Raw genomic sequence first — 25,643 nt, 5'->3', positions numbered from 1 at the left:
TTTGTAAGCACTTATGCTAATGAGTAAGTAAGCAGTAGATTTGTGGTTTGTAGTATCCGTGTTCGGTCATATCAGCTCGTGCTGAAGGCTGATACCGTGTCAGAAACACACAAATCCGTCACTTTAGAAGCTTTTTAAACGAAAAAGTCATTGGTTTGTGAGCTGCAGCTCGAGCTCACACCTGCGAGCTCGAGCTGCTGTTTCTGAAGCGCGTGGGCGGTGCGAGAGGGGGGTGAGGGGGGGGCAGACCCTGTCCGCGCGCGCACTCACTGCTCTCCCTCCTCCTCCTCCCCCTCCAGTGATGGCCGCGAGGCATTGTCATGGAAACAAGACCACCGCCTCGCTATTGTCTCGCGCTCTGCCAAGTTTATTATAAACACTGCGCGAGCCGCACAGCGCGCTGTCAAACGGAGCGCGAGCGCAGAGGGAGAGGAGAGCAGCAGGGAGAAGCAGCAGAGAGCAGAGAGGAGCACAGAGCAGCGCACAGAGCGGCGAGCAGAGCACAGCACAGAGCGGAGAGCAGAGCAGAGCAGACCACAGAGCAGCGAGCAGAGAGCGGCTGGATTTATTCTGCACAGATCACAGGACTTTGGAGTTCCGCTCAGCCTTCAGCCTGTGAGACAGAGACCGAGAGAACCTCCTGCACCGGGCGGACTCCGAGACTCACCTCGCCGTTAGTGCAGACCGGGGGGCTCCACTGGCCGTGACCTCCATGTATAAGATGGATTACTCCTACCTGAACTCCTATGACTCCTGCATGGCGGCCATGGAAGCGTCGGCGTACGCGGACTTCAGCTCGTGCAGCCAGGCCAGCTCCTTCCAGTACAACCCGATCCGGAGCGGCCCGTTCTCCAACCCGGGCTGCACCCCGCTCAGCACGGCCAGCTGCACGCTGGGAGCCCTGCGGGAGCACCAGCCCACGCCTTACTCCTCCGGTACACACCTGCACTCTACAATCCTGTTGATTAATGTGACGTATTGGAGCTAAAGCGTTGGTTTATTTAGATCTTCAATGATTTTTCTGTTTAATTGACTTGATTTCAGCTGAGCAAAAATATGTAAAAACGAAGGAGGATCAACAACATTTGCATATTAACGCATTGTTATAAATTTAGGACACAGAAGAATGTGGATTTCTGGACAATAGGAGTATGATTTTGATAAATCACAGGACTGTCAGATAATTTCAATACGATGACTTCGACTAATAATAATGATAACAATAATGACGCCCAAATCGAAATCTCTCTTTCTCTCTCACGCACACACACACACACACACGGCTACCTGTTGGTTATATCGTTATTGTGATTAGGGTCCATTAACGCTCTCGACTAGCAATCTTACAAAATATTCACAGTCATATTTTATTATTTTATTATTTGTGAACAGTAATATTGTTTTCGTTTTTAATAGATTTATCGCTCTGATTTTCTTTCTAATAGGATTTTGCGTCCTCATAATTGAACTGTTCGAATATCTACCGAAGATCCTCAAATTCAATTTGAATTAATGAGTTGTAAATAATTATATTAATGTATTTGACACTGAGCGCTCCTTCTGGACGGATCGAACATATAAACGTTTGTATTTTTCAGTGTAAATCATTATTTTGTTATTTTACAATTCCATAAATAACAGTAGAATATATTTGATTATTTGTTTTGTCTTATTAGACTAACCACCTTTAGTGTGTCAATAATGTAAAAGAATAATAACGATTGAGATTTAAAAAATCTTTTTTTTAGATTTCAATTTCAAGACCATTTTTATAACGAAATTGTTCTTATTGATCTTTTCCAGGCTACTGACATGCAGCAGGACAATGACAATGACAAAATGTTCTCGTCATATAACATAAACACATTATCTCACATAAATCTGTCACAGGTTTTATTATCTGATCCTCCGCTGTGTGTTCATGTAGATATGAACTATTAGAATTCTATAATTAAGATTTTGAACATTATAACTATTCAAACATTAACGTATAAATCACAAAGAAAACGGTCACAAAATCAACCTGTAATACTCGCTGATCGAACTGAAATATTTTATAATGTTGATCAAAGTAATTGGTTGAGTCACCAAGCGGTTTGAGGCCTGATGGCGCAGTAAACGGGCCTGAGTGTGTGTGTGTGTGTGCCGTTTTCGAGCTGGAGGCTGATCACGTGTTCTTCTCTCAGTGCCCTACAAGTTTTTCTCGGACCCCTCCGGTCTGAACGAGAAGCGGAAGCAACGGCGCATCCGGACCACGTTCACTTCCTCCCAGCTGAAGGAGCTGGAGCGGGTGTTTGCTGAGACACACTACCCTGACATCTACACCAGGGAGGAGCTGGCGCTGAAGATAGACCTGACAGAGGCCCGGGTACAGGTGAGAGGACCCCATCCATCCATCCATCCATCCACCTGTCTGTCTACTCATCCATCCATCTATCTAATGTCAACATGGCGTCTGTGTGTATTTCCAGGTGTGGTTTCAGAACAGGCGTGCTAAGTTCCGTAAGCAGGAGCGAGCAGCCAACGCCAAAGCCAATAACCCCGCCGGCACCACGGGCAGCGGCAACACCAGCAGCTCCGGGGGGAAGAAGGGCGGAGAGGCCAGATCTTCCTCGGACGACGACGAGTCCAAAGAGTCCACCTGCAGCCCCACGCCCGACAGCACCGCCTCCCTGCCGGGCTCGGCCAACGGGAACATGGGCAGCCCGGCCAGCCTGAGCCCCAGCCCGGCTCCGGCCAACAGCGGCTACGTCAACACCTCCACCTCTCCGGTCCTCCAAGGCCTGAAGCCGCCCAGCTGGTCCAACCTGGGGCCCTCCAACCCGGCCGTGGCCCAGCCCGCTGCCCAGACTCAGGAGATTCTGAAGGCCTGGCAGCCGGCGGACAGTATGACCGGGCCCTTTGCTGGAGTCCTGTCCTCCTTCCACAGAAAACCCAACCCGGCCATCAAGACAAACCTGTTCTGAAGCACACACACACACACATAGAGAGAGAGAGAGAAAGCAAGAGAGAGAGAGAGAAAGAGAGAGGGAGAGAGAGAGAGAGGGATAGAGACAGAGACAGAGAGACATTGTGTGGTCTTCTGGAACAGTAAGAAGGTTTTGTGGAGAGAGTCAGGACTCGTCCATTATAACCCAGAATTCACTGTTGTAGTTGAGTGAAGCCCTTTGTCCTGCTGGTATCTGCCCCCCCATCCACACACACACACACACACACACACACACACACACACACACACAAAGGTCGGCCTACTCATTCTTACACCATAAGGATTCAAAATGCTCCCGTGCATGTGACACACACTCTCACCTCTGACTGGACACCTTGAGGACTCAAACCCTGGAGACACAAACATATACACTTCATGATATAAACATGTTCTTATATTGGCTTTCAAGTCTGCCAATTACCTGACATCAACATTTAAAATCTCAAATATTTGTGTATTTGGCTCCCTTCAAAAAAACACAATCCTATTCACACATACCCACACACACACACACACACTTTCCATAGCACCCAGTGTGCACTGATTGGCCCCCCGGGTGTGAATGGCAGTCAGGTACTGTAGGTTTTTTAAAGCAGAAAGCCAAACAGCAGGCGGCCCCGGGGCCCCCAGGCTCTGCTGGGGGAAACAAAAAAACCTAAACAAATTTCAACTCTTACCAGCAAGCACAACTTCCTGTGAGCCCCTGACACACAGACCCCCCCCACCCACCCCCTTAACCCCACTAGAAGGGAAGCCCCGCCTCTTTGCTGAGCAGAGCAGGGCAGCCCAAAAATCCAATTAGGGTGTCCGGGTCCAGACGAGCCCCCCCTCCAAGTCCCCGTCCTCCTCTGCCCCACCAGTGGTATTCAGTCCGTCCATCATTACGTCAAACAGTGGACACTTTGTTCCAGTTGGTGCAGGACTCATCCCTCCGTCCCTCCACACACACACACAGCAGTGAAGCATTTTTAATCTTCCTCAAATGAACTACGGTCGTTGCCGTGACGAAGGGGCACGTTTCTTACGTCCACTGACTCTGTCTCCAACACCTCCGGCTGCTCCCACAGTCCACGGATCTGACACGCGTTGCTCAAAGGCACCACAGAAACCGGCCCAGTGGCTTTACAGCAGTGTGTCCATTATTAATGTCCCCCCCCCCGTCCTCCAGTGTCCAAAACTATTTTGTCCACAACTTCTCCCACCTTGACAAATTGCCTGTGTCTTCTCTATCTTACTTGTCCACGTGAGACAAAACTGTCCCCCATTACATTCTTTTGGAGGTTCGACTCCAGAAAATCTCCAACAAAAGCAAAAATGTGTATTTATTAAATATTTTAATTTCGTCAGCGAGGAACCTGCAGGTTTCCTCTTGAACTGCTTTATAAATGTTTTGACTGTAAATTCTGTAATTAGTAATATAAATATTAGGTAGCATTTTAATTCTTTCACATTGCTTTACAGATTTATTTCATTGCAGAGCGTCTGTCCCAAAGACAAACACGTCCATCAAGCTATGAATCGACAGAAGCTCTAGTGAATGAGAAGTTATAGCACTACTCTGAATATTCTAATAAATCTACAGTATGAAGCACTATACGCCCGCCTGCAGTCTGTCTGTGTGTGTGTGTGTGTGACTGCATGTACAAACCTGACCTGAAAGAAAGAAGACAGTTGCTTTAAAGTTTTTACTCTTTAATTTAATTGGAGTAATCTGAAATAGAAAATGATCCAATAAGGTAAGATATTAGTTTTTTTGAATTGAAAAAAAAAAAATAGGTCAACAACTTACATTAACTTATCACAAAGGAGGCTACAAGAAGGTACACAATAAAAAAAAGTGTGACAAGACTTTTCTCTCTCTCTCTCACTCACTCACTCACTCACTCACTCACACACACACACACACACACACACACACACACACACACACACACACACACACACACACACACACACACACACACACACACACACACACACACACACACACACACACACACACACACACACACACACACACACACACACACACACACACACACACACACACACACACACACACACTGAACACTGAAACATTAAGATCCACATTCTCTGGATTATGGCTGTTAAAAGATATGACACACAATAGGACACACACAATGTAAAATCGCAGCGTGTACAGCATACACACACAAAAATACACACCCACACGCCACAGCTGAGTGACAGGATGGACGCCAGCTACAAACCAAACATGAAAGAGGGAGCAGGAGCAAGAGGAGAAGCTCCGCCAGGAAACGAAATGTTTGCAACAGCCAGATTCTAACAAATTCTGCCACAATTCCTCAACACTGCGTTCACATACACACACAGGACACACACACACCAGTGTTCCCTGATCTACTTTCAGAGTAAGGAAGCGTTCACATGACACTTTGTAGCATGACACTTTTTTCTTGTAGCAAAGGAAAGTTAAGGAGCTTAAGCAGACATTACTGATGTGGAAGAAGAGGAGATGATGATGATGATGATGATGATGATGGGAACGTTGTGCACGTCCAGATAAAATGTACAGATTTCCATTCTGTAGTTCAGTAATTTGGCACAGCAGCACGTCACACTGCCAGATGTGAAGAGAAGCAGGAGCGGCAGTCGGACCACAAACAGGAACATGAAACTGTTTCCAAACTTAACAACATATATGAACATGAACATACATGAACAGACCACTGAGGTGAAGTATAAAGGATGAGTCTTGTTTCCACACATTTCCAGTCAGGCCTCAAGCTATGGAGGTTTCTGGAATAGCAGCGCCATCTGTAGGATACTTCGGGGAACTCCAATACCAACGTCCCCTCATCGGGACCCTGATGTCTCTGATTTTGCTGGGTTGTGTCATCAGTCTCGCTAATCCACACAATGTCTCCGATCCTGAGACAAGGACAAGCAACTGAACCCAAATAAAACCATCACAGACGCAGGAGTGCCAATCTACTGACACAGCATTAACTTAATGAAGCATTGTTGTTGTTTACACATGGAAAAACAGACATTAAATACAAAGGCTGTGACGTAAAAACAATGATACTTGGGTGAGACGACGCTGAGAAATAAAATTTGTCATCCTAGAAGACAATTACAATGTGGCCTCGAGAACTGGACTGTGTAAAGCATATAAGATCTCTGGGGAGCAGCCATTAATGAAATGAGTCAACTGTCAACTTGTGTTTACGGCTGCTAACGGAGGCTCCAAAAACGTAATTCTAATTTGTATTTACATTTGTAATAACCTAAAACGTGTCACACAAAACAAACATCTCTAACAGTACTGGTGTGGATGATTCAGTCCATTTTCCCTTTATCTTAAAAACATAAATACATGCAGAGACACTGAAACTATAACAACCAACGGTGCCTGCAAGACAACAATCGGAACATCAGAACTCACTTTGGCCTGAAGTCAAACAGCTTCAGGTCCTCTCAGTCGAGTTTCCATGCCGTCATCACATCCTGTCTAAATGTTGTGGGGACGTGACCCATGACCAAGAAATTAACTCCCACCTTCAGTTTCCACTATGTGGCGAAATCAAAAACCCTGAGAGTCGGAGGAGAGGACGGTGAGGCTGTGAGGGGGGTGGAGGCTCAGGGCTTGAAGCTCCTCTCCTGGTTTTGCTTTTAGCGTGACAGTCTGAGATCTCCCGCGTCTAAGGCCGTTACTTTCCACAAAAGGGTAAGCTTAAATGCTCAGTCGAAGCTGCAGGTCAGAACTGTGGGTATGACACACACTCACACAGACATACACACAAACACAGCGAATGTCCCGTCTCACACACAGTGTCTTGCCAGTTGTTATGGTCTAGACACCATAAATTAACTGCAGACGTGGGTCACATCCCAGGTCCGACTGGTCGTATCAATAACGTCCTACATCTTCTCTCTAGGTTTAAAGTGAAGGTTACGTAGTGATGCTTTAAGGACTGAAATGATTATCATTAAATAAGGCCTCGTCTACAACATACATACATACATACATACATACATACATACATACATACATACATACAGTACATCTGAAAAGAAGGACACTGGTTCAGCATGTTTCTGAAAACAAAAATGAAGTGCAAACTCTCAGAAGGCACAGTCTGGCATACATTGGCACGTTCCAGCTCAGGTCAGTTCAGCTGAGATTTGGGGGGCCTGGTAGCGACCTGGTTGCTGTCCCAGGTCAGGTTTGGACCGGACACAGAGCAGTTTGTCTCGCCGCTGCTCATTTCTGCGGCTGCTGCTGCCTCAGGCTCTCCAGCAGGATGCGCTTGTGAGCGGGGTCCAGCACTCCCGCCTCCTCTAGGTCCTCCTCTGTGATGTCACTGGAGGAGAACAGAGAATGGAGAAAGGAGAGAAACGATCTTCATGAAACAAACAGTGGTGTAGAGACAGAACTTTATTAATCCAAAAGGAAGGTGGGCTCGTCCGGGATTTGAACCCGGGACCTCTCGCACCCTAAGCGAAAATCATACCCCTAGACCAACGGGCCAGTGATAAGCACCACTGTGCACACATCTGAACATGTATGTATGCGAGTGAGTGTGTGCCTGTGTGTGTGCCTACCTGAGGAACTCCAGGTCATCCCAGCCGTTGTGCAGCAGACCCTGCTCATATCTCTCCAGTCCAAGTCTCTGGAGCCACTCGCCCACTGAGGACTCCCCTACAGACAGAGACGAGCTGCTGCTGCCCCACAGAGCCTGCAGAGAGGAAACACAACCAAAGCTGTTAAGTACGACTAAAAGAGCCACCGCTGCCACATACTGAAGTAAACAATCTAGTCGCTGTAGATCTCTGGATCAGCATATCACCACAGATGTGTGAGTAAGGTGTGTGTGTGTGTGTGTACCTCCTCAGGCAGGTCCTCTGCTATGCTCTCTGTGATGGGGTTTCTGGGTGGGAAGGTGCGGCAGGCGTCCAGACCCAGACCCATGGCCTGTCCCCTGAGAGGAGGCGGGGCTGAGATGGCGCGTGGAGGCTGACCCGGAAACTCGCTCTCGCTCAGCGTCTTTGCCATCTGCAGCACGGAGCACGACTGGTCGTCCAGCGCCCCCGCTCCCGCCCCCCCACCTGCCCCGCCGGCCCCCCTCCTGAAACCCTCGCCCAGGGCAAACTGAGGGCCGGGACTAGGCGCCGGAATCCTGACCTCGGCCAGGTCCGGGTAGAGGGCGCGGGGCTTGGGGAAGGCTGCCTCGGGGACCATCTCCAGGGCTCCTTTGGGGAGAGGGGGAGGAGGGAAGTCGGGAGGCGGCCGGTTCATTGTGCTTCCCAGCGTCGGCCCGCCGCCTCCTCCCTGAGCCCCCGCCACAGAAGCCCCTCCGTCATCCTCCGATGAGCCTTCCTCGCTGATCGCGCGGACCGGTTGCCCCGTCGTGGGCCTGCGCGTGTGAGAGGCTCCCGACGTTACCCCGGGGGGTTTGGTCCGAGCCCCGGCTGATGCAGGAGGGGCTTTGGTTGCAGGGGGATTGGGAGAAGTAGGAGAGGGGAGGAGTTCAGGCGAGAGGGCGGCGGCCGAGTGGTTGGGAACGCCCTCCAAGATGTAGTAGGCCGGATTATTGTAGCTGTTCTTACAGACGGACGAATCGCCATCCGCCGTATCTTGCTTTGACCTTCACACACACACAAACACACACTGGTTGCTGCTCTGCATAACAGAATAAGAATCATTTTATCTTCAAGCCTGTGTCTTTCTTTTTTCTGTGCACCTTGTGACAGTTTCGTCCTTGCTGCTCCTCTCTCCCTCCTCGCTGACTTTTCCCAGCTCTCCCAGCTGCTTCCGAGCCACAGACTGCCTGTGTGAGACACAACAGGATATGAGCGAGTTTATAAGTGAAATGAGTAGAAACCATAAATATGTCTTACTGAACAAGTTGTGTATATAATTGAAAACTCCTACAAGTTACACAAAGTCATAATTTATTCACCTATTTAATTACATTGATTTGAATACTTTTTATGATATTTATGTCATGTTTGATGTGGTTTTATTCACAGATAGTATTTCTTCTTCATGTTCTGTGCCGAGGTCACCAAACTCTGGCCTGCTAATAACGAGTGAGTGCCAAAGGTGTGTGGTGTTGTGCCCCAACAGGTGCAACCACTTACTAATCAAGCTGGCTAATTGAAAACACCTGTGTGTGCCTAGGGTGTGGGTGTGTATGTGTGTGTGTGTGTGTGTGTGTGTGTGTGTGTGTGTGTGTGTGTGTGTGTGTGTGTGTGTGTGTGTGTGTGTGTTTGTATGGGGTGCAGGCTGAATAGCAGTGGTGTGTTTTAGACATGAGTGTGTACTAACTTGACGTATTCGTGTCCCACTCTGGGCGGCAGCGTGGATTTCCCTTTAGGTCCGCCCGTCTCGTCTTTGTCCACACTGATCCACTCTGGAATACAAAGAACACCAATCAACTTTTGAAGATTTTTTGGCCACAGGGGGGCAAGAAGGTGCCAAAACAAACTCTTCAGTATACATAAGCATATACATCAGTATCATTTGTGTGTGTGTGTGTGTGTGTGTCAGGCTACCGTAGAGTCTTTCCCTGGTCCCCATCCTTTCAGCGGGGACTCGAACCCTCATGGATCCCCTGATGTTCCCCGTTTCCTCGCCGCGGTGAGACAAGTAGGTGTGAAACTGCTGCGCTGTGCTGCCGATCATCGACTTCAAAGCCAACACACACTCTCCTGGTAATGAGACCAACACACACATGGTTAGGGATGAAGAAACAAATCAAGGAGATGACTACAAAACATTAATTGAGGCAGGTTCAGAATTATTGACCAAATTTTCACAGTTATAGCGCCACCATCAGGCCGACTGATCTTTTGTTCCATGAGCAGTGAGTGCAATTGTGCATAAAATGTGGTAACAATAGACTCATTCATTCATGAGACACAGGACTTTTTGAAAAATGAGCCACACCCGGGCGTCACATGCCACCGCACACACACACGCACACAAACAAACACAATGTCAAATTTCTCTGTACCATAGGACTCATATCCATCCAGGGACTTCACTGTGAGCAGCAGATGTTGGTCCTGCAGGTACTCGATCTCGGAGAGGAGAGGTTTGAGCGTGGTCAGCTGCTTGTTGGACCAGCCCACGCGCAGGAAGTTGACATTGTCGCTGCTCTGGCTGTCGTTCTCGTAGCTCTTCTTAAACTCTAGGGACAGATGAGGACACGACGACAGAAAGGCGAGGGCATAGTGGACGGAAGAGATGATGGGAGAGAGAGAGAGAGGGGAGAGGAGAGAGGAGATTGTTACATTGGAAGGTGGAGGGGTGGAGCACAGGTCAAAAATGGATGCTATCTGAAAGGTATACTGACGTCCTGAAGGAGCAGGAGAGAGGGACGGACAAACAGAAGAAACAGAGATATAACTCCAGAAGGAATTGATTCTGTGTGATGGAAGTGTGTGAGTGAGCGAGCGTCACCTTCCAGACAAGTGGAGTAGAATTCAATGAAGAACTTGGTCCTGCTCGCCGTCTTCACGATGGCTTCGATGCTCTCAAACTCGATGTAGGCCTGCTCCGAGGACTTTGGCAGGCCTGCAGCAGAGACGAGGACAAATTAAGACGAAGAACAGAGACAAAGCTGTGATGTTGACCTCTGGATCCCATCTCTCTCTCTGTTCCGTGCGTACCTTTCTTGGAGACGAACTGAGAGGTCACTCCCACCTCGTAGGTAGCAAACACAGGGGAATGATCGCTGGTCACAATATCGTCTGTGCAGCCTGACGGACAGAAGAGAAGACACAGAGACAAGTCAACAGCCTCCCCTGCCTCATGGAGGTTAGACGTCTGAGAGACACTAAACGTTCTCCCTCATTCTTAAATAGCCAGATCAACGCTAAACGATCTGTCGACAGCCTCACCATACGAGTTGCAGACGATGTGTGTTTCCGGGTAGGACTTCCAGAGGATCCTGTCGCACCAGGAGGGAACATTTGTCCTCATCTGGGGAAAAGAAGGAACAGGAGACGGCTCAGGGTAAGGTGGGACAGAGACATGATCATTCAATGTTCCCGCAATGCTGTTTTGAGCGGCTGGACGCACCCCTGTGGCCTTCTGCTTCTGCCACACGTACGTGTCCCTGGAGCCACGCTCGTAGCGGTACGTCGGCGGGTAAGAGATCTCCTCTTCCGCTGCGAAGGACACACACACAGAAATTTGCTTACTGGTTTCAGTTGCAACTACAAATCACACTATAGTTTCAGTTTTAGTTTTTTAGGGTGTTCTTGGGCTCTGACGTACTGACCGAAGCGTAGAAACACTTTGTTTTTCTCTCTCTCCAGGTTTAGTTGGTCCACCTTCAGCAGAGGCTCAAACTCCTTCCTGTTGATGTAGTTGAGAATCTCCTGCACACACACACACACACGAGAGAAAGATCAAGGTGAGGATCAAATTTGCTGCATTTCGCCTCTATGTGTGTGTGTGTGTGTGTGTGTGTGTGTATACAGCTTCACCTGTATGTCCATATCCAGTCTGTAGTTGAGGTCTCCCAGCCAGAACAGGTGTGTAAAGCGCAGTGAGATGTCGAAGGAGCTCAGCTGTTTGTCTCCTAGCGACAGCAGCCGTAGGATGTCCAGGTAGTTCTGGTTCCTCCTGCATAGATACAAAGCCATTTGATGTTTTCCACAGTCAATTACATCATTAGAAAGTGACACGACAGAACATTTAAGTCGGTTGTTTTGTTAAGGTCAGAGGTTATGAGCCTGGATTGGGCATGTAGCAGAGTACCTGGCAATCTTTTCATTCCCTGATGTCAGGTGGCAGTTCACAAAGCCAAAAGATGTTCCATTGAACATGAAGGACACGCCCACCGCCCCTTTGTTACCTAGGAAACATCGATAACAAACATTGTTAAAGTAGCAGCCCAACACACCCTTCTCCTTCAGACGTTGACCAGGAGGAGTGTGTGTCGTTACCCAGCGTGTTAGCGATGCCCGTCTTCACACTGGACATTCCGATGTGACTTATCCGATTCTCGTGTTCGGGCTTCACCAGCACGGCGAGCTTTATGTTCCACAGAGTCTGCACGGCGATCTGCGATGGGAAGACCGACAAAAGCCAAATCAGGGAGGCGACACAAACCCGCAACCTTATGTCACCACTTAGGAGACAGAATCAGAACTCAGAACAGAATTGGGGGAAAACTACGACTACGAACTCTCACCGGTTTGTAATCCAGTTCCGTCTGTTCCTTCAATGTGGCGCGCAGTGACTCCACCCATTCCCGATCGCACACAGAGTTTTCCTGGGATCCAAACACGTAGAGGTCGTGGGGGATGGTGACGGTCATCTCGTCCAGAGTCTTCCCCAGGCCGCGACACAACACCCACGAGGCCACGGACTTGGGCGCAGGCACAGAGCCTACAGAGAAGAACACACCAGGGTTTGCATCATAGATTGCTGATTTAAAAAGAAAGAAAGAGGTGGAGCTGTGTGTGTGTGTGTGTGTGTGTGTGTTTGTGCGTTTGTGCGTTTGTGCGTGTGTCTGTGTGTCTGTGTGTGTGTGTGTGTGTGTGTGTGTGTGAGTGTGTGTGTGTGTGTGTGTGTGTGTGTGTGCGCGCACGTTACCCATGTTCCAGGTTCCTATGAAGATGGAAATCATGTCTGGCTCATCCTGATTGGAATGTTTGTTCTTCATCAGCTGCAGCAACTGGCAAAAGGCCTCTCGCTTCTAAACACACACACACACACAGAGACACACACACGAGAATGAGAACTGAATCCACACCCAGTGAGGGAGATTTGGTTGTGGTTTGGTGCCGCAGACGTTGTCCTTGTGTGTGACCTCTGCCCGATTATGAATATACAAATACAGGGATACAGTATGTGAAAGTACTTCCTTGTCCGTTTGAATATTTGTGTGTATTTCACTATAGTGTTACCAGGAAGGTGTGTGTGTCTTTTTTGTTACAATTCTAGTGTGTGTGTTTTGTGTGCAGACCTTGGCACTGGCGAAGATGAAGTCTTTCCTCTGGCTCTTGTCTTTCTCCTTCTCGAACACGATGCCCAATTTATTCTGCACGCGCTGAGACTTGATCAGCTGTCGGACTGAGAGACGCAGAGCCATGAGAGACAGGAGACGGACAGACGGGAGACAGGGCAGGGAGGGGGGGAGGGAGGGAGACAGACAGACAGGAGACAGGGCAGATGGAGATAGGGAGGGAAGAAGGGAGAGAGACAGAACAGAAACAGATTTAAAGGAAGAGATAAAGATGGGATATGACACGGAGAGAAAGACACATAAGCAGAGTTTTCTTACTTTTGTCGTGTGTGAAGGTGGTCCAGTCCTCCTGGCTGTCCTTCACCTTCTTCATCACGACCAGCCGCCCCCCCTCCACGTCCACAGACAGAGTGTACTTCTGACTCTTTCCTATCTTAGTCAGCTCTGCCAGGTACACATCCAGTTTGACCTGAAGCAGATCAGAAGAGACACTTTACTCCAACACACACACACACACACACACACACAGGGCCACAATGTGCTTCTTTAAGAATGTGTGTGTTTACAAATCATACTGTCACCACCAGGGGTCTCAACACACAGGATACGCAGCAGGATTCCATTCTACAGTGTTAAATCTAAATTAATAGGATTTAGAGATTTGGTTCTTTGGAGGTTCACTTAAGGTGGGGCATCTCGCAGCTATCTCCTCATCCTAACAGCCCACTTCCTATGCAAACAGGAAATTGTTGAATTGAGGTCGCAACCAAACAAACTCTTTCTGTCCATTTCACAATAATGCCCGCTTCAGTGTTTATTAGCCCCATGCAGCTCCTTCTTAATGTACCGACACTGTGATGGTGCCACAGGACATGAATTAAGACACATGGTCCTCTGGTTGAGCCTCAGCTGTGGTGAAATACTTCCTGCGCCGAGCTGAGGGACACATGACAGCACATCCTCTTACCGTCGCTCAGGTGGAACCAAGTGAGATGACCGTGCCTCAACAGTTATCACGTCAAAGTCATGATCAACAGCCCTGCTCTCTTTATATTCTATCTAACTATACAATGATATAATGATAATTCTACACTACATGAGGACTGATAGTGATCACCAAAATATGCAAATGATTGTCTTGTTTGATTTATTTTGGAACATTTGCTCACATCCCATGACCTTATCAAACACACTGTGGGCTCAGGATTCCATTATAGAGACCTCACACCACCCTGCAGAGAAATGTCCACTCATAAAGTCTGTGTGTGTGTGTGTGTGTGTGTGTGTGTGTGTGTGTATACCTCAAATGCCTGCACAGGGATGGCTTTGCTGTGACGCATGGAAAGAAGAGGAGGAGAGCAAGGAGATGACAAACTCATGTCCTGGAGTGCTTTCAGAGCCTGAGAGGGAGAGAGAGAGAAAGAGAGACGGAGAGAGAGAGTGAGATAGAGATGTATTCAGCTCTGGTGTTGGTGTCAACAAGGAAACGACTTCCCATTTCCTGGATATTTCCTGGTTGTGACTTATGAGCAGCAGAGTGGGCGCCCCGCCCACTCTGCTGCTCATAAGTCACTGACATTAAGGCTGATTGCACTGAGGCCATTTCCTTCCCAGCCCGTCCTTCCAAACCAAGTCCGACTAGCAAGTGTTTGCCTTATTAACAGAAGCTGAAGGCCCCCGCACCTCCTCATGCCTCTGAGTTTGAATTGAGTATCACGTCCCCGCCCCCGCTTAGGTCTCCTCCATGTGCTTGCGTTAAATCAAGGGCTCAGACTGAGACGTGCCTCTCTCTCCCCCTCTCTCTCTCTCTATTTCTCTGCCTTGTCTTCATGCTGGGTTACACACGCAGCCAGCAGGGGCCTCTGGACAGATGATCCATCATGTGGGGAGGGTTATCTAAACTAACCACGTCCAACTAACAGCTGTGTGTGTGTGTCAGAACGACAGAGAGAAAGCAACAGAAACTCAAGAGATACAGAGCATGTGTGGGTTTGTGTGTGAGTGTATAGGAGTACCTTCTTCTCTATGGAGGACAGCAGGTCTTTGAGGATGGCCAGCTTAGTCACCAGGTTCTCCAGCTCCTGGTCTCCACCCTGGTTCACTGACTGGTGGAGGAAAGAGAGCGGCGTGAATCAGGAGCGGTGGTTGCGATGAGAAACCAGAGAAATATCCAGTGTTGAGAAATCCTTCAACTAAACGCTCCACTGTCCTCGATGTTCCCTGTGTGTGTGTCTGTGTGTGTGTGAGTGACGGCCGTCTGTGCCTGTGCTATTATTCAATTCAAGACTTTGCTATGTGAGGAGGAAATAAAAAGTAGAAAAACAAGTATGTGTGTGTGTGAGACAGTTGATGGGAAGACAATTGCAAACAAGCGCACACACACACACTCATACCTGTTGAATCATCTTGGACACCATGAAGGCACTCTGCTGATCAAACACTTTAGAAAGGATCTCCAGACCGGACAGAACTTTATCCACCTCCCTGTGGGGACACACACACACACACACACACACAGATCCATTGCTTAACGCCCTTAAAAGCTCCAAAATCCTCCAGTAACTCTTCTAACTTATGTCAAGCACATTTAACTAGATACTGGATTAACTGGATAACCTTGTGTATCAGTGTGTGTGTGTGTGTGTGTGTGTGTGTGTGTGTGTGTGCGCACGCTAGAGCTGCACAATGAGCCAAACACGATGATCAATAATCTCATTCATGTTGCCTATTAATGTTGCTTGTATTGATGCTGTAGTTTCATTTCTCTGCTTCTGCCCGTGTGACTTTCCAGCCGGGCCTCATGTGACCCAGGCAGGAGTCGGGCAGCACCGGCACAAACCCTCACACAGAGCATCTTTGTCAGAGCAGCGACACACAAATATAAGAGCAAATGAATCCCACATTAGAGGAGTATCGGCTTTGTGATGAGCTGAGAAGCACTAAATGGCCTTCCTCTGCTTCACACATTGAGAACACATGAATGACGTCATTCGTGCGACACCCAGCTGAAACAAACAACCAAACGCAGGCCCGGGCAAACCGTCTCACCCGTTGAGGCGTTTGCAGGAGGCCACCAGCGTCTTGTTGAGGTGCGGCAGGGAGCCAGCGCCCTGCTTCACCGCCTCCAGGTCCAGAGCGTAGCTGCCCTTCAGGTACTCGTGGGAGATGGTGCTCAGGCCGTTAGCCGACGGAGCGCTGACACACACACACACACACACACACACACACAGCAGAACTTAAACCAGCACTTCAGAGAAATTGATTATTTAGTTAGCTTATTGTTCCAATAGTATAGTCAGACTTTCCAGAATCATACACTCCGTCTAGACCACACGTCTTATCAATGCGTCACACACACACACACACACACACACACACACACACACACACACACACACACACACACACACACACACACACACACACACACACACACACACACACACACACACACACACACACACACACACACACACACACACACTTCTGCATCCTCTGTGTGAGCAATGTTGGTTTTCAACAGGATGTGGTTTTCCTCCTTTGTGAGAGAAGGGGGGTCCCTATGGGGAGTGGAGGATGTGTGTGTGTGTGTGTGTGTGTAGATGCAATCAATATCTGTGTTAACTATTTTCTTGAGCTGAACCGACCTATGACATCACACATCACATTCAGAGGCAATGAACTAACATCCTTCCTTTCAGTGTGTGTGTGTGTGTGTGTGTGTGTGTGTGTGTGTGTGTTCAGGAATATGAATGTGTGTGAAAGTTAAAGGGGTCACGTCCGTCTGTAAGCAGGACAACACAGCGGATGGTCCAACCAACAACCTGTTCCACATCGCCACTGAGGGGCGGAGTCATTATTGTGAGGCCGCTCTGCCTCGGCTGATGTTTGTGTCCTCGTGTTGCTCTAACGTCCTCAAACACACTTTGTACCTTTCTGTGGGCGTGTCTGTTCCAGGGGGCGTGGAGGTGGAGGCGGAGCGAGGGGGGAGGGGCGGCTTCTCGTCCTCGCCGTCTGCCAATCACAGAGAAGGACGGTTCAAGTGTGAGAAGAGGGAAAGCAGCAGTGTGTGTGTGTATGTGTGTGTGTATGTGTGTGTGTCTGTGTGTGTACGTGTGTGTGTGTTGGGTAGATACCTGAGTAGTCCCTGTCGTCAGAGATGGCCGTCTCCTCTCTGTCCACTGCGTAGAGCAGCGTGGTGACCAAACCCTGGCTGGGCTGGAGGTAGAGCGACACCAACTCAGGTAAAGTCTTAAACCGCTTCGGCTGCACGCCCTGAGACGTCTGAGGGGGGACGGGCGAGGAGACACCGGGCGAGAAGAGAGGGAAAGGAAGGGAGAGGATGTGAGGCATGGTATGAATCCAACAAGTGCCTAGCAAAAGGGCACCGGGGCAGGGAAGTCTCTGGGTCCTAGTGTTGCTCTTGGAATGTCACATAAGCAGAGATCACCAAGGTAACAGGGATAATACTCAGGCGGAACTTTTGCTAAATCAGTGACCGACAAAATGCAGTAACAGGAAGTGAAACGAAACTATGCTGAGATCCCCACAGCTCACACACACACACACACACACACACACACACACTGCTCGTACAGGCAGACAGATGCCTGTGATGTGGCCACGCAGAGACAGTGTGTGTGTGAGTGTGTGTGGGGCAAGTGTTTGTGGCGGGGACTCCACAGCTGTTGGGCAAAACGCACAAAGAGGCTGCTGTGTGTGTGTCAGTGAGCGAGCGAGAGAGCGAGAGACAGAGAGTGAGAGAGAGAGAGACAGAGAGAGGGGGAGAGACAACAAAAGCGTCTCTGCCTTCCAGCTGCTGCAGAAGCAAATACAGTTTTCGCTCACACATGCAGACTCAATCTTTGCACTTGACCTCAGTGTGTGTGTGTGTGTGTGTGTGTGTGTGTGTGTGTGTGTGTGTGTGTGTGTGTGTGTGTTCGGTGTGTTCTCTGCTCTGTACCTGTACAGCCAGAAATCCGTCCTCATCTGGTAGGATCCTGTAAGTGTGGACATGCTTCTGGAACCTGGAGAGAGAGAGAAAAAATGTCAGTGGCAGAGAGACAGAGAGAGAGACAGACAGGGAGACAGACAGGAATGAAAAACAATGAAAAAAGGAGGAGGGAAGATGTGAGAGGGGAGAAGAGACGACAACTGTAAGACTTTGCCTGAATTCTCCTGAAAAAAAAAGTCTGGCGATATGTACATTTATGCATGTGTGTGTGACTGGGTGTGTGACTGCGTGTGTGTGTGAGGAGAGCCTCAACCTGTTGCTGTCCGTCACACAATGCAGAGGGCTTCAGCCTCACAGAGCTGAAGTTACAGGCGGTGATGGTGCAAAAACAAACACAGCGCAGCAGGACTGGTGTGTGTCTGTGTGTCTGAGGCTGCAGCTCTGAGGGAAGATGTCCGCCTCTATACCAACATCACACACACACACTCGCCTGTCCGTGTAATCAACCACACGCGGATCAATAAGTGTGGCTGCACGGCTGTGATCGCACGCCGACAGCTACAAACTGGAGATCGATGACTTTCATGTCTGCACCTCGTCGCACACAAGAGTTACATTTACATGGCAAACTTTGAGGTTGATGTATTTGTATATACAGCAGGTAGCCTACTGTACTCATAGAATGTGTGTGTGTGTGTGTGTGTGCCTTGGCTGTGCTTGTGTTTTGGAAAGGATGGTTGTCGTGCAAAAAATCATAGCAATGCTTATTTGAATATGTTCTCTCCCTCTGTGTGTGTGTGTGTGTGTGTGTGTGTGTGTGTGTGTGTGTGTGTGTGTGTGTGTACACTGTGTACACTGTGTAAACGGAGTGGGGGATAAATGCTCCGATCTGTTCCAGGAATCCGTCCCGCTCTGACCGCTCCAATGATTTCCCCGGTCTTTCCAGGTCAGTGTGCTAGTGGCTCACTCAAACCTGGAGCAGAGCGTGACTGAACGAGCCCAAACGTTCCAAGTATGACTCCGCCACTCTGGACTTACCCGTGTGTGTGTGTGACTCGTCCAGTCTGTCTGAAAGGGGTCAATGCGGGTCATCCGGCCTGACCCTGTGACCTCGTACTGAAGGTGCGCTCAGACTACAGAGATGCTTCACTCGCTGCACAGAGCCGGGTTGGATCCCCGTTCGTGACGCCGTCGTCTCGACACATTCCAAAGAACACAGCTGGAGTTCCTAGACGGGAAGCAGTGGAGCGCGGGGGGGAACACAGCAGCCAGACCAGACTGCATCAGGATCATCTACCGTTGCTTGGGTTCAGCTCTGTTATCAACACTTTAAAACCAATGTCTAGTGTCTCAAATTAGGGCCCAAGAGTTTTGTTAACTGTACTGAAAAAGAAGGAAAGCCTTATTTTGATGACATCGTTGAATTGGAACGGTGTCAGTTTGCATTTGACCTTGTTTGAAAGCGTTTCTAAATATTCACCTCCGTGCTGCGCAGACGTGCCGATGGAAACAGCTGGTTGAAGCTCAGAGCCATTAGCTAGTTAAACATTAGTTAACACCGTGGACAGAGCATGAATATAAAAATATGGGCTGATAATATGTAGATTAGATCAGCATAATGTGGTGAAATGTTCCACAAGAACTTTACAGGTGAACTTTGGACTCATCTCCGAGTTTAATCCCTTCACACTGCAATCGTGAGGACTTAACACACTCGCTGCAGGTCACAGGGTGGCAGAGAGGCGACGGTCAAGAGTTAACTGCAGTGTGTGCCTGTGTGTGTGTGTGTGTTTTCCTGTTGGCAGCAGATGAGATTCTCCGCAGGTCTGTGAGGTAAATACTATTGTTTCAGCCGAGGTGAAACTATAACAGGAATAGAGAGAAAACAGAGGGAGGAGGCTTCTATTATGGGACAGAGCCTCAGACACACAATGTGTGTGTTGTCAACAAATATTGCATGTTTAAAGTAAAGACGACTTGACCGCTTTCCCCCCCGTCTGTTTGGAGTGCCACCTCTTTGCGCGCACACACACACACACACACACACACACACACACACACACACACACACACACACACACACACACACACACACACACACACACACACACACACACACACACACACACACACACACACACACACACACACACACACACACACACACACACACACACGATCAGATCAGGGCAAAACAGACAGGAGGGAGGAAACATGAGCCATGAAAAGGACGCACACTTGACTCTGTCTGTGTGAAGGGTTGTGTGTGTCTGTAGGGGGCGCTGTGCAGAGTCAGAGAGCTATTTAAAGGGAAACCGTAAAGCACCTGAAAAGCTCTCATTCCAATCCACGAGGTCTCTCACACACACACACACACACACACACACACGCACACACACACACACACACACACACATGCCTGAACCCTGCCACACGTTTAGACATGCTACACTAATGCACAAAAACTCCACACTGACAGTTAAAACTTTAAATAACTGTTATGTCTTTACAAGTTGTCGGACCGTCGCTACAAATGCAGCAATGTGACGACCTTTAGTGGAAAGTTAACAACTTGGTTCACTTTAATGGGTCCAAACACTTCACACACAAGGAGAACAGACTTTCAGCGTTTCCATAGAGCGCCAGTAAGCTAATTAAAGTTCTCAGTTCCTTAAAAAGCTGAAGGCTGACCTGCAGGCAGACAGGAACTCTGAGTCTGCAGCCTGTGAGGGAGGAAGTGAGAGGCAGAGGCCCGGGAGCTGCTGCTGCTGCTGTAAAGGCACCAGCTCACACACACACACACACTCCTGACCACAGTCTATTCTCAGGCGGCAGCAGACTGGAAACACTTCCTAAACACAGCTACCCTGAAGGAAGCCCTCACGTGTGTGTGTGTGTGTGTGTGTGTGTGTGTGTGTGTGTGTGTGTGTGTGTGTGTGTGTGTGTGTGTGTGTGTGTGTGTGTGTGTGTGTGTGTGTGTGTGTGTGTGTGTGTGTGTGTGTGTGTGTGTGTGTGTGTGATTTTACAGTCACACAGCCCCGTGAGCTACAAGGGAGCAAAATGAAAAATGACTGTACTGCCCGTTGTTGTATATATTCTTATAGAGGATGTATTTTTCTTCTATTTTGTTTCCTTTTTCCTCCCTCTTCCCGTGTGCGACTCCATATTACTCATTATCATTATTGTCGTTTCTTCTTTATGCTTAAAAATGCTCAAATGTTCCCACAACCGCATGCTCCTAGTTAATACAAACATATGAAACCTAAAAGGATCTATTCTTCTTCATTCTAGTCATGGTCGTCTGTAACAAGAGGGAGACTCTGCCATGATGGAAGAGTCTGGACGCCGACGGGTCAGAGCCGGGGCTCATTTGCATCCCGTGGTCTGCGCCCACTTGGGACGGCCGAGCGGGTGAAGACACGCAGCGGAAGACCAGACAGTGTGGGGGAGACATTTTTTGTTATCGAGCTTCGCCATCTCCATTTCACAGAGAGCGATGGGAACGACGCCAAGCTGCTGATACGGATCAGAATATGGGCTCTTTATGACATTTCTTAGTAGGATCAGCATCAGCAAAGGCCACAGAAGTGTCAGAGGAGAGGAGAGACGAATTTCTAGGAGACTAGATCAGAACAGCAGCATAAACACACCAACTGAATATGAAAACACAAATAGAAATGTTACAAAATATAACTGGACACTTGAAACGTTTACTTGTCGTTTAAGAAATTGGAAAGGGAAAAGTGAAATCCTTGTTGTCTTTGTGAGAACGTAAACACACCGCTACTGCTGCTGCTGCTGCTGCTCAGGCCCCTGTGGCACACACACACACACACACACACACACACACACACACACAGCATGTGATGTTTGTTTTGCTCTGAAACACCAAGACTGTGTGGAGATGGACCCTTGTGGCAAAGATCTCTTGTATGTTTGGGTTTATTATCAATAAATAATCGATTGATAAATAAATACGAGATGCTGAAAGTGTCAGGGTACAAAGGGCAGCCGGTAAACATTTAGGTAGTCTGGGTCTGAAATCGGACCAGATGTCGTGAGTCAATGTTTACTTCCAGCCATTTGGTCTGTGCTTCCTGGAAATACGTGTTTCTATGGAGCAGAGTGAGAAGTCAGAGAGTCGTCCCTTCCCTGGTCCTCTGTGATCTCAAAAGAGGAACTTATTAAGGCCGAGGGCTTCATAACAGGATGCTTCTGTGTTACTAACCCGAGCTCTGTGGTCCGCGAGGTCTGCGGCTATCGAGAGTTTGATATTTGCTGTTTTTGACTGGCGGCTGTGGTCGCATTATGGCATTTTCCCCCGCGTGCGTCTGTCGGTGTGTTAAACGATCGCAGCTGGAGATTCTATAACTGATCTGATGACTGTTCCCGTTTTTGCTCTGACAGAAACGTCTCTCCCCTCCCTGCACGTTCAGGTAACGTCACGTGTCTGATCGGATTAGAGTGCAGTGGCAGAGACGTTTCTGTGAGGAGTTTGCTTGTCATCTTCCGTGTTCAGATTTCGGTTCCCTCCCAACATTAATAACACACAAAGGATTAGGGATTAGGTATGAGTGACAGTCCCGTCTCTGCCCTTTGATGGAGGCACTGCCCCAGAATAGCAGCTGGTTCCAAGGTACTGCATTCAGGAGGATGAACTTCCACATGGGGATAAAGTGGAATTTGGTGTGGGAGTACTAAAAGACAATAATTGCGTCACGTCTAATTTCCCCGTCTAAAGTCACCCTGATCATAACTAGAGTGATACCTTCCTCCCTGCCTGTTGCCGTCTGTTTGGAGAGTGTGTTGTCAGTGTTGTTTACTTGTTTGCAAACAGCTGTAACACCTGGCAAAGCACTTTCAATCCTTATTGTTATCAAGAGGGGGGAGAACTCGCTATAACGAAGCCCAGTCTGAGATGTGAAAGGTGAACGGGGGAGAGGAAGAGGTGCCACACGAACCTGGAAATGGATGAGGCATGGATGTGAGGAATGTTGTGGGTCACAGACTGACATAGCTTCAACACAGGATGTCAAAAGTGACAGTCACAAATGTCTATGAATCTATTTGATCTCCTTTTTTATAGGCTACAGGGTGAAAATGGGAGACGGGCCTGTTTGATTGTGGGACTGACATGTGAGTTTGCGGGCGGAGCGACTCGCTGTTGGCTCGGCTTCACAACAATGATTTCAATCGAGGGTAACGGGTGAGTGGCGTTTGCATGCAAAGCACACACAGGTACACAACTGAGGGAGGACTGAGTACTGTGTGTACTGTGTGTGTGTATGTGTGTGTGTGTGTGCTCGCAGGACAAAATCTAGTTAGACTTAGTGTTGTCAAAAAGTATCAATACTGAAAATTTAAAACAACACAAGCTGTTATTAGTATTTAGTCATTTTTGTGACTACTAGTGTCATCCATTCTGTAGTACCTCTGGGTATTGTGTTGGGATAGTCCAGTATCTATGGTTTGCCCACATGTGAGCTTACACTCGTATTCATGAGCTTGGCATTGGATAAACTATCAGATAGGGGATGTAGGTCAATTCAATGTCAGAATAGTGTCACATGGCACAAGCCTGCAGCGATTTCCTGCATTGTTTATAGCGTGCCGTTTGGTAATCTATACATCAATGTAACCGTAACCTTTGGGCTGTTTGTAGTTCTAACAGTTCAACATTACATTTTAAGATTTCAGTTGATCTGACTGTGTCATTAAGACCTGGAGACTCCAGTGAGGTGATGAAGAGAGTTTTAAAGGTCTAGTTAGAGACTCTGTGGCTTCGGTTGTTTATGTTGTTTACTATAGGAGGGGCCGGTTGGTGGCACAGTAGTTGTAATCAATACAAAGGGGGATAAGCAAAGGGAATGCCAGATCTTCTCTCTGATTAGATAAACATCAAAAATAAATATAATTATCCAGCTTCATAGCCACACCTCTGGGACAAACTGGCTCATATGTAAACTCTTTTAATCAAAACAAATTCCTGCAATATAGATTATTTTACTTTTAAATTAGACTTTCTTTGTTCGAATTGTCTTGTTATGATGTTTTAACTCATTTAATCTCGTCTAAAACACTTTGAATCGCCTCTGTGTTAGAACTGTGCTATATAGATTAATATCCCTGACATTTAACCTTTGACATCCAGGTGCTGACTTGACTGAGGAGCACCACCTCTCTGATCCAGGGCCTCAATGGAGACACATCAGCCTGGATCCAGCAGCCTACACGTGCTCCAATTTACCTCCAGCACCGTTCAGTTTGCCTTCTAAACACGGAGCTGCAGGCGACCACGTCAGGGACAGTGTGTGTGTGTTGCATGTGTGTGATGTCCACTCACACGTACACACGCAAATGATGTCAAGTTTGTGCTGCACGGAAGTTTGTGTACAACTTGGCGAAGACGTACAGAGCAGAGTAATAAAACACGAGGAAGAGAGCAAACGCAGCAGGATGGAGGTGTTGACAGAGAAAAACAACATTTGGAAACTTTACATGGCACGATTCGGTAGCGAAGCCCCAAACGAGGCCGCACACACACACTCGCACACACACACTTCTTTAACTGCATTAAAAGTTACTTACAGCACACATAGAGCGTAAGCCCCGTTGACACTCTCGCTGTCCCGCACCAGGAAGCTGCCGTCTCTCCCGGCCCGGGCCAGCAGCTCCTCGGCCGCCGCTCGACTCAGGTCCCGGTGATACCACATCGGCGGTGCGGGCCCCAGCGGAGACAGCCCACCCCCGCCGACACCACCACCACCCCCGGCCATGGCCACAGCCCTTCAAAACCGGCTCCAACTCGAGCTGCTTCCCGAAGAGCTCCAGCGGGGGGGACTTGTTGAAGAGTAATAATCCAGGGAAAAGGCGCCGCGCAGAGCCACGGAGGCGGAGAAAAAGTAGCGTTAACCTTATTGTGAAGGAGCTACGGAGGTGCAAGACCGTCCACGGCGGAGGTATAAGTTATTATTTTGTAAATGACGCTTGTTTGCGACTGTTTCCTCGGTTCCTGAAAAGGCTCGCCGCCCTCCGCTTTCGCTTCCCAGTCCCACGGAAATCAGAGTATGTAAATCCACAGTGGAGAGCAGGAGGAACGGCGCCGGCAAGCAAGCGCCGAGAGAACACAGAGTGCTTCTGGGAGACTTTCACAATAAAAGACCCCACCCGGTGAACACACAGAGGGGCGCAGTATATCGGAGGCCAAGTGACGATACTTTATTTGCCATCTGGGCGGATTCTAGCTAGCTTGACACGCAGCTCTGTGGAATGGAGGGATGGAGAGGAGAAGAGAAGAGGAACGGATGGATATTCAGAAGATAAGAGGCGGAGCGGGGTTGTTGGTTTCCTTTTGTTGTGTAAAACAGCTCATTGCCCCAGGTTTAAATTATATTGCTACACCTACAGGCAGGGATAAGTCGTGTGCAACTATTTCTAGCTAATAAAAAAAGTTTCCTACACTTTAAGACAGCAAATCCAAGTCAAAATTGTTCAAGTCAAAGGGTTTTACTGCATGAAACACCTCAGCTTCTTATGAAAAATGGTAGTATCTTCAGGTGGAGCAGTTAAGAGAGAGATTCCCTCTCCTGGAACAGCCAGATGTGGGGAAGCAACTATTGCAAATGCAACAAATGAGCCCTCATCCATTAAGTAAATCCCAGGTCCTATCAATCAATCAAAATGGTTTAAAATATGCCACTTGATACATATTGTAGCTACCACTATATCT

At 48.4% G+C, this 25,643-nt stretch overlaps 2 protein-coding genes, 1 long non-coding RNA gene and 1 other non-coding gene across 7 annotated transcripts; 2 read left to right on the top strand and 2 right to left on the bottom strand.

Annotated features, from left to right (window-relative positions):
- The first annotated feature begins 712 nt into the window (after nucleotides 1-712).
- phox2a (paired like homeobox 2A) lies at nucleotides 713-2,966 on the top strand. 2 transcript variants are annotated; one of them, XM_076146464.1, is made up of 3 exons: nucleotides 713-935; nucleotides 2,187-2,374; nucleotides 2,472-2,966. In XM_076146464.1, exons 1-3 carry the CDS (start codon nucleotides 713-715, stop codon nucleotides 2,964-2,966), a joined length of 906 nt encoding a protein of 301 aa, XP_076002579.1. The 2 variants fall into 2 exon arrangements, with proteins under 2 accessions (XP_076002579.1, XP_076002578.1); XM_076146463.1 differs by having other exon boundaries at nucleotides 722-935; nucleotides 2,187-2,387; nucleotides 2,455-2,966.
- Nucleotides 2,967-4,671: 1,705 nt separating this feature from the next.
- On the bottom strand, nucleotides 4,672-24,690 carry inppl1a (inositol polyphosphate phosphatase-like 1a). Of its 2 annotated transcripts, none has more exons than XM_076145984.1 (28): nucleotides 24,503-24,690; nucleotides 17,924-17,987; nucleotides 17,097-17,244; nucleotides 16,893-16,974; nucleotides 16,009-16,155; nucleotides 15,354-15,444; nucleotides 14,976-15,065; nucleotides 14,262-14,360; nucleotides 13,279-13,429; nucleotides 12,961-13,067; nucleotides 12,588-12,690; nucleotides 12,184-12,380; nucleotides 11,936-12,053; nucleotides 11,748-11,844; nucleotides 11,474-11,612; nucleotides 11,266-11,365; nucleotides 11,064-11,152; nucleotides 10,883-10,964; nucleotides 10,652-10,741; nucleotides 10,443-10,556; nucleotides 9,994-10,170; nucleotides 9,533-9,688; nucleotides 9,306-9,390; nucleotides 8,719-8,805; nucleotides 7,863-8,622; nucleotides 7,580-7,713; nucleotides 4,998-7,338; nucleotides 4,672-4,837 (listed from the first exon to the last, which is right to left on the bottom strand). In XM_076145984.1, exons 1-27 carry the CDS (start codon nucleotides 24,688-24,690, stop codon nucleotides 7,239-7,241), a joined length of 3,795 nt encoding a protein of 1,264 aa, XP_076002099.1. In that variant the 3' UTR covers nucleotides 4,672-4,837; nucleotides 4,998-7,238. The 2 variants fall into 2 exon arrangements, with proteins under 2 accessions (XP_076002099.1, XP_076002101.1); XM_076145986.1 differs by having other exon boundaries at nucleotides 5,006-7,338.
- Nucleotides 7,434-7,505, bottom strand: trnap-agg (transfer RNA proline (anticodon AGG)). Its single transcript has one exon. It is a non-coding gene; the product is annotated as a tRNA-Pro (tRNA).
- On the top strand, nucleotides 17,077-24,588 carry LOC142995084 (uncharacterized). 2 transcript variants are annotated; one of them, XR_012961491.1, is made up of 5 exons: nucleotides 17,077-17,204; nucleotides 18,861-19,036; nucleotides 21,206-22,910; nucleotides 23,001-23,120; nucleotides 24,066-24,588. It is a non-coding gene; the product is annotated as an uncharacterized LOC142995084 (long non-coding RNA). The 2 variants fall into 2 exon arrangements; XR_012961490.1 differs by lacking the exon at nucleotides 17,077-17,204 and having other exon boundaries at nucleotides 18,644-19,036; nucleotides 24,066-24,536.
- Nucleotides 24,691-25,643: the final 953 nt, after the last annotated feature.

This window comes from Genypterus blacodes, unplaced genomic scaffold (assembly GCF_046128005.1).
Source record: "Genypterus blacodes isolate CSIRO-AG114 ecotype Tasmania unplaced genomic scaffold, CSIRO-AGI_Gbla_v1 ptg000032l_1, whole genome shotgun sequence".
Classification (NCBI taxonomy): Eukaryota; Metazoa; Chordata; class Actinopteri; order Ophidiiformes; family Ophidiidae; genus Genypterus; species Genypterus blacodes.
The sequence above is the reverse complement of the archived record's forward strand: the minus strand, read 5'-3'. Positions and strand labels throughout refer to the sequence as shown.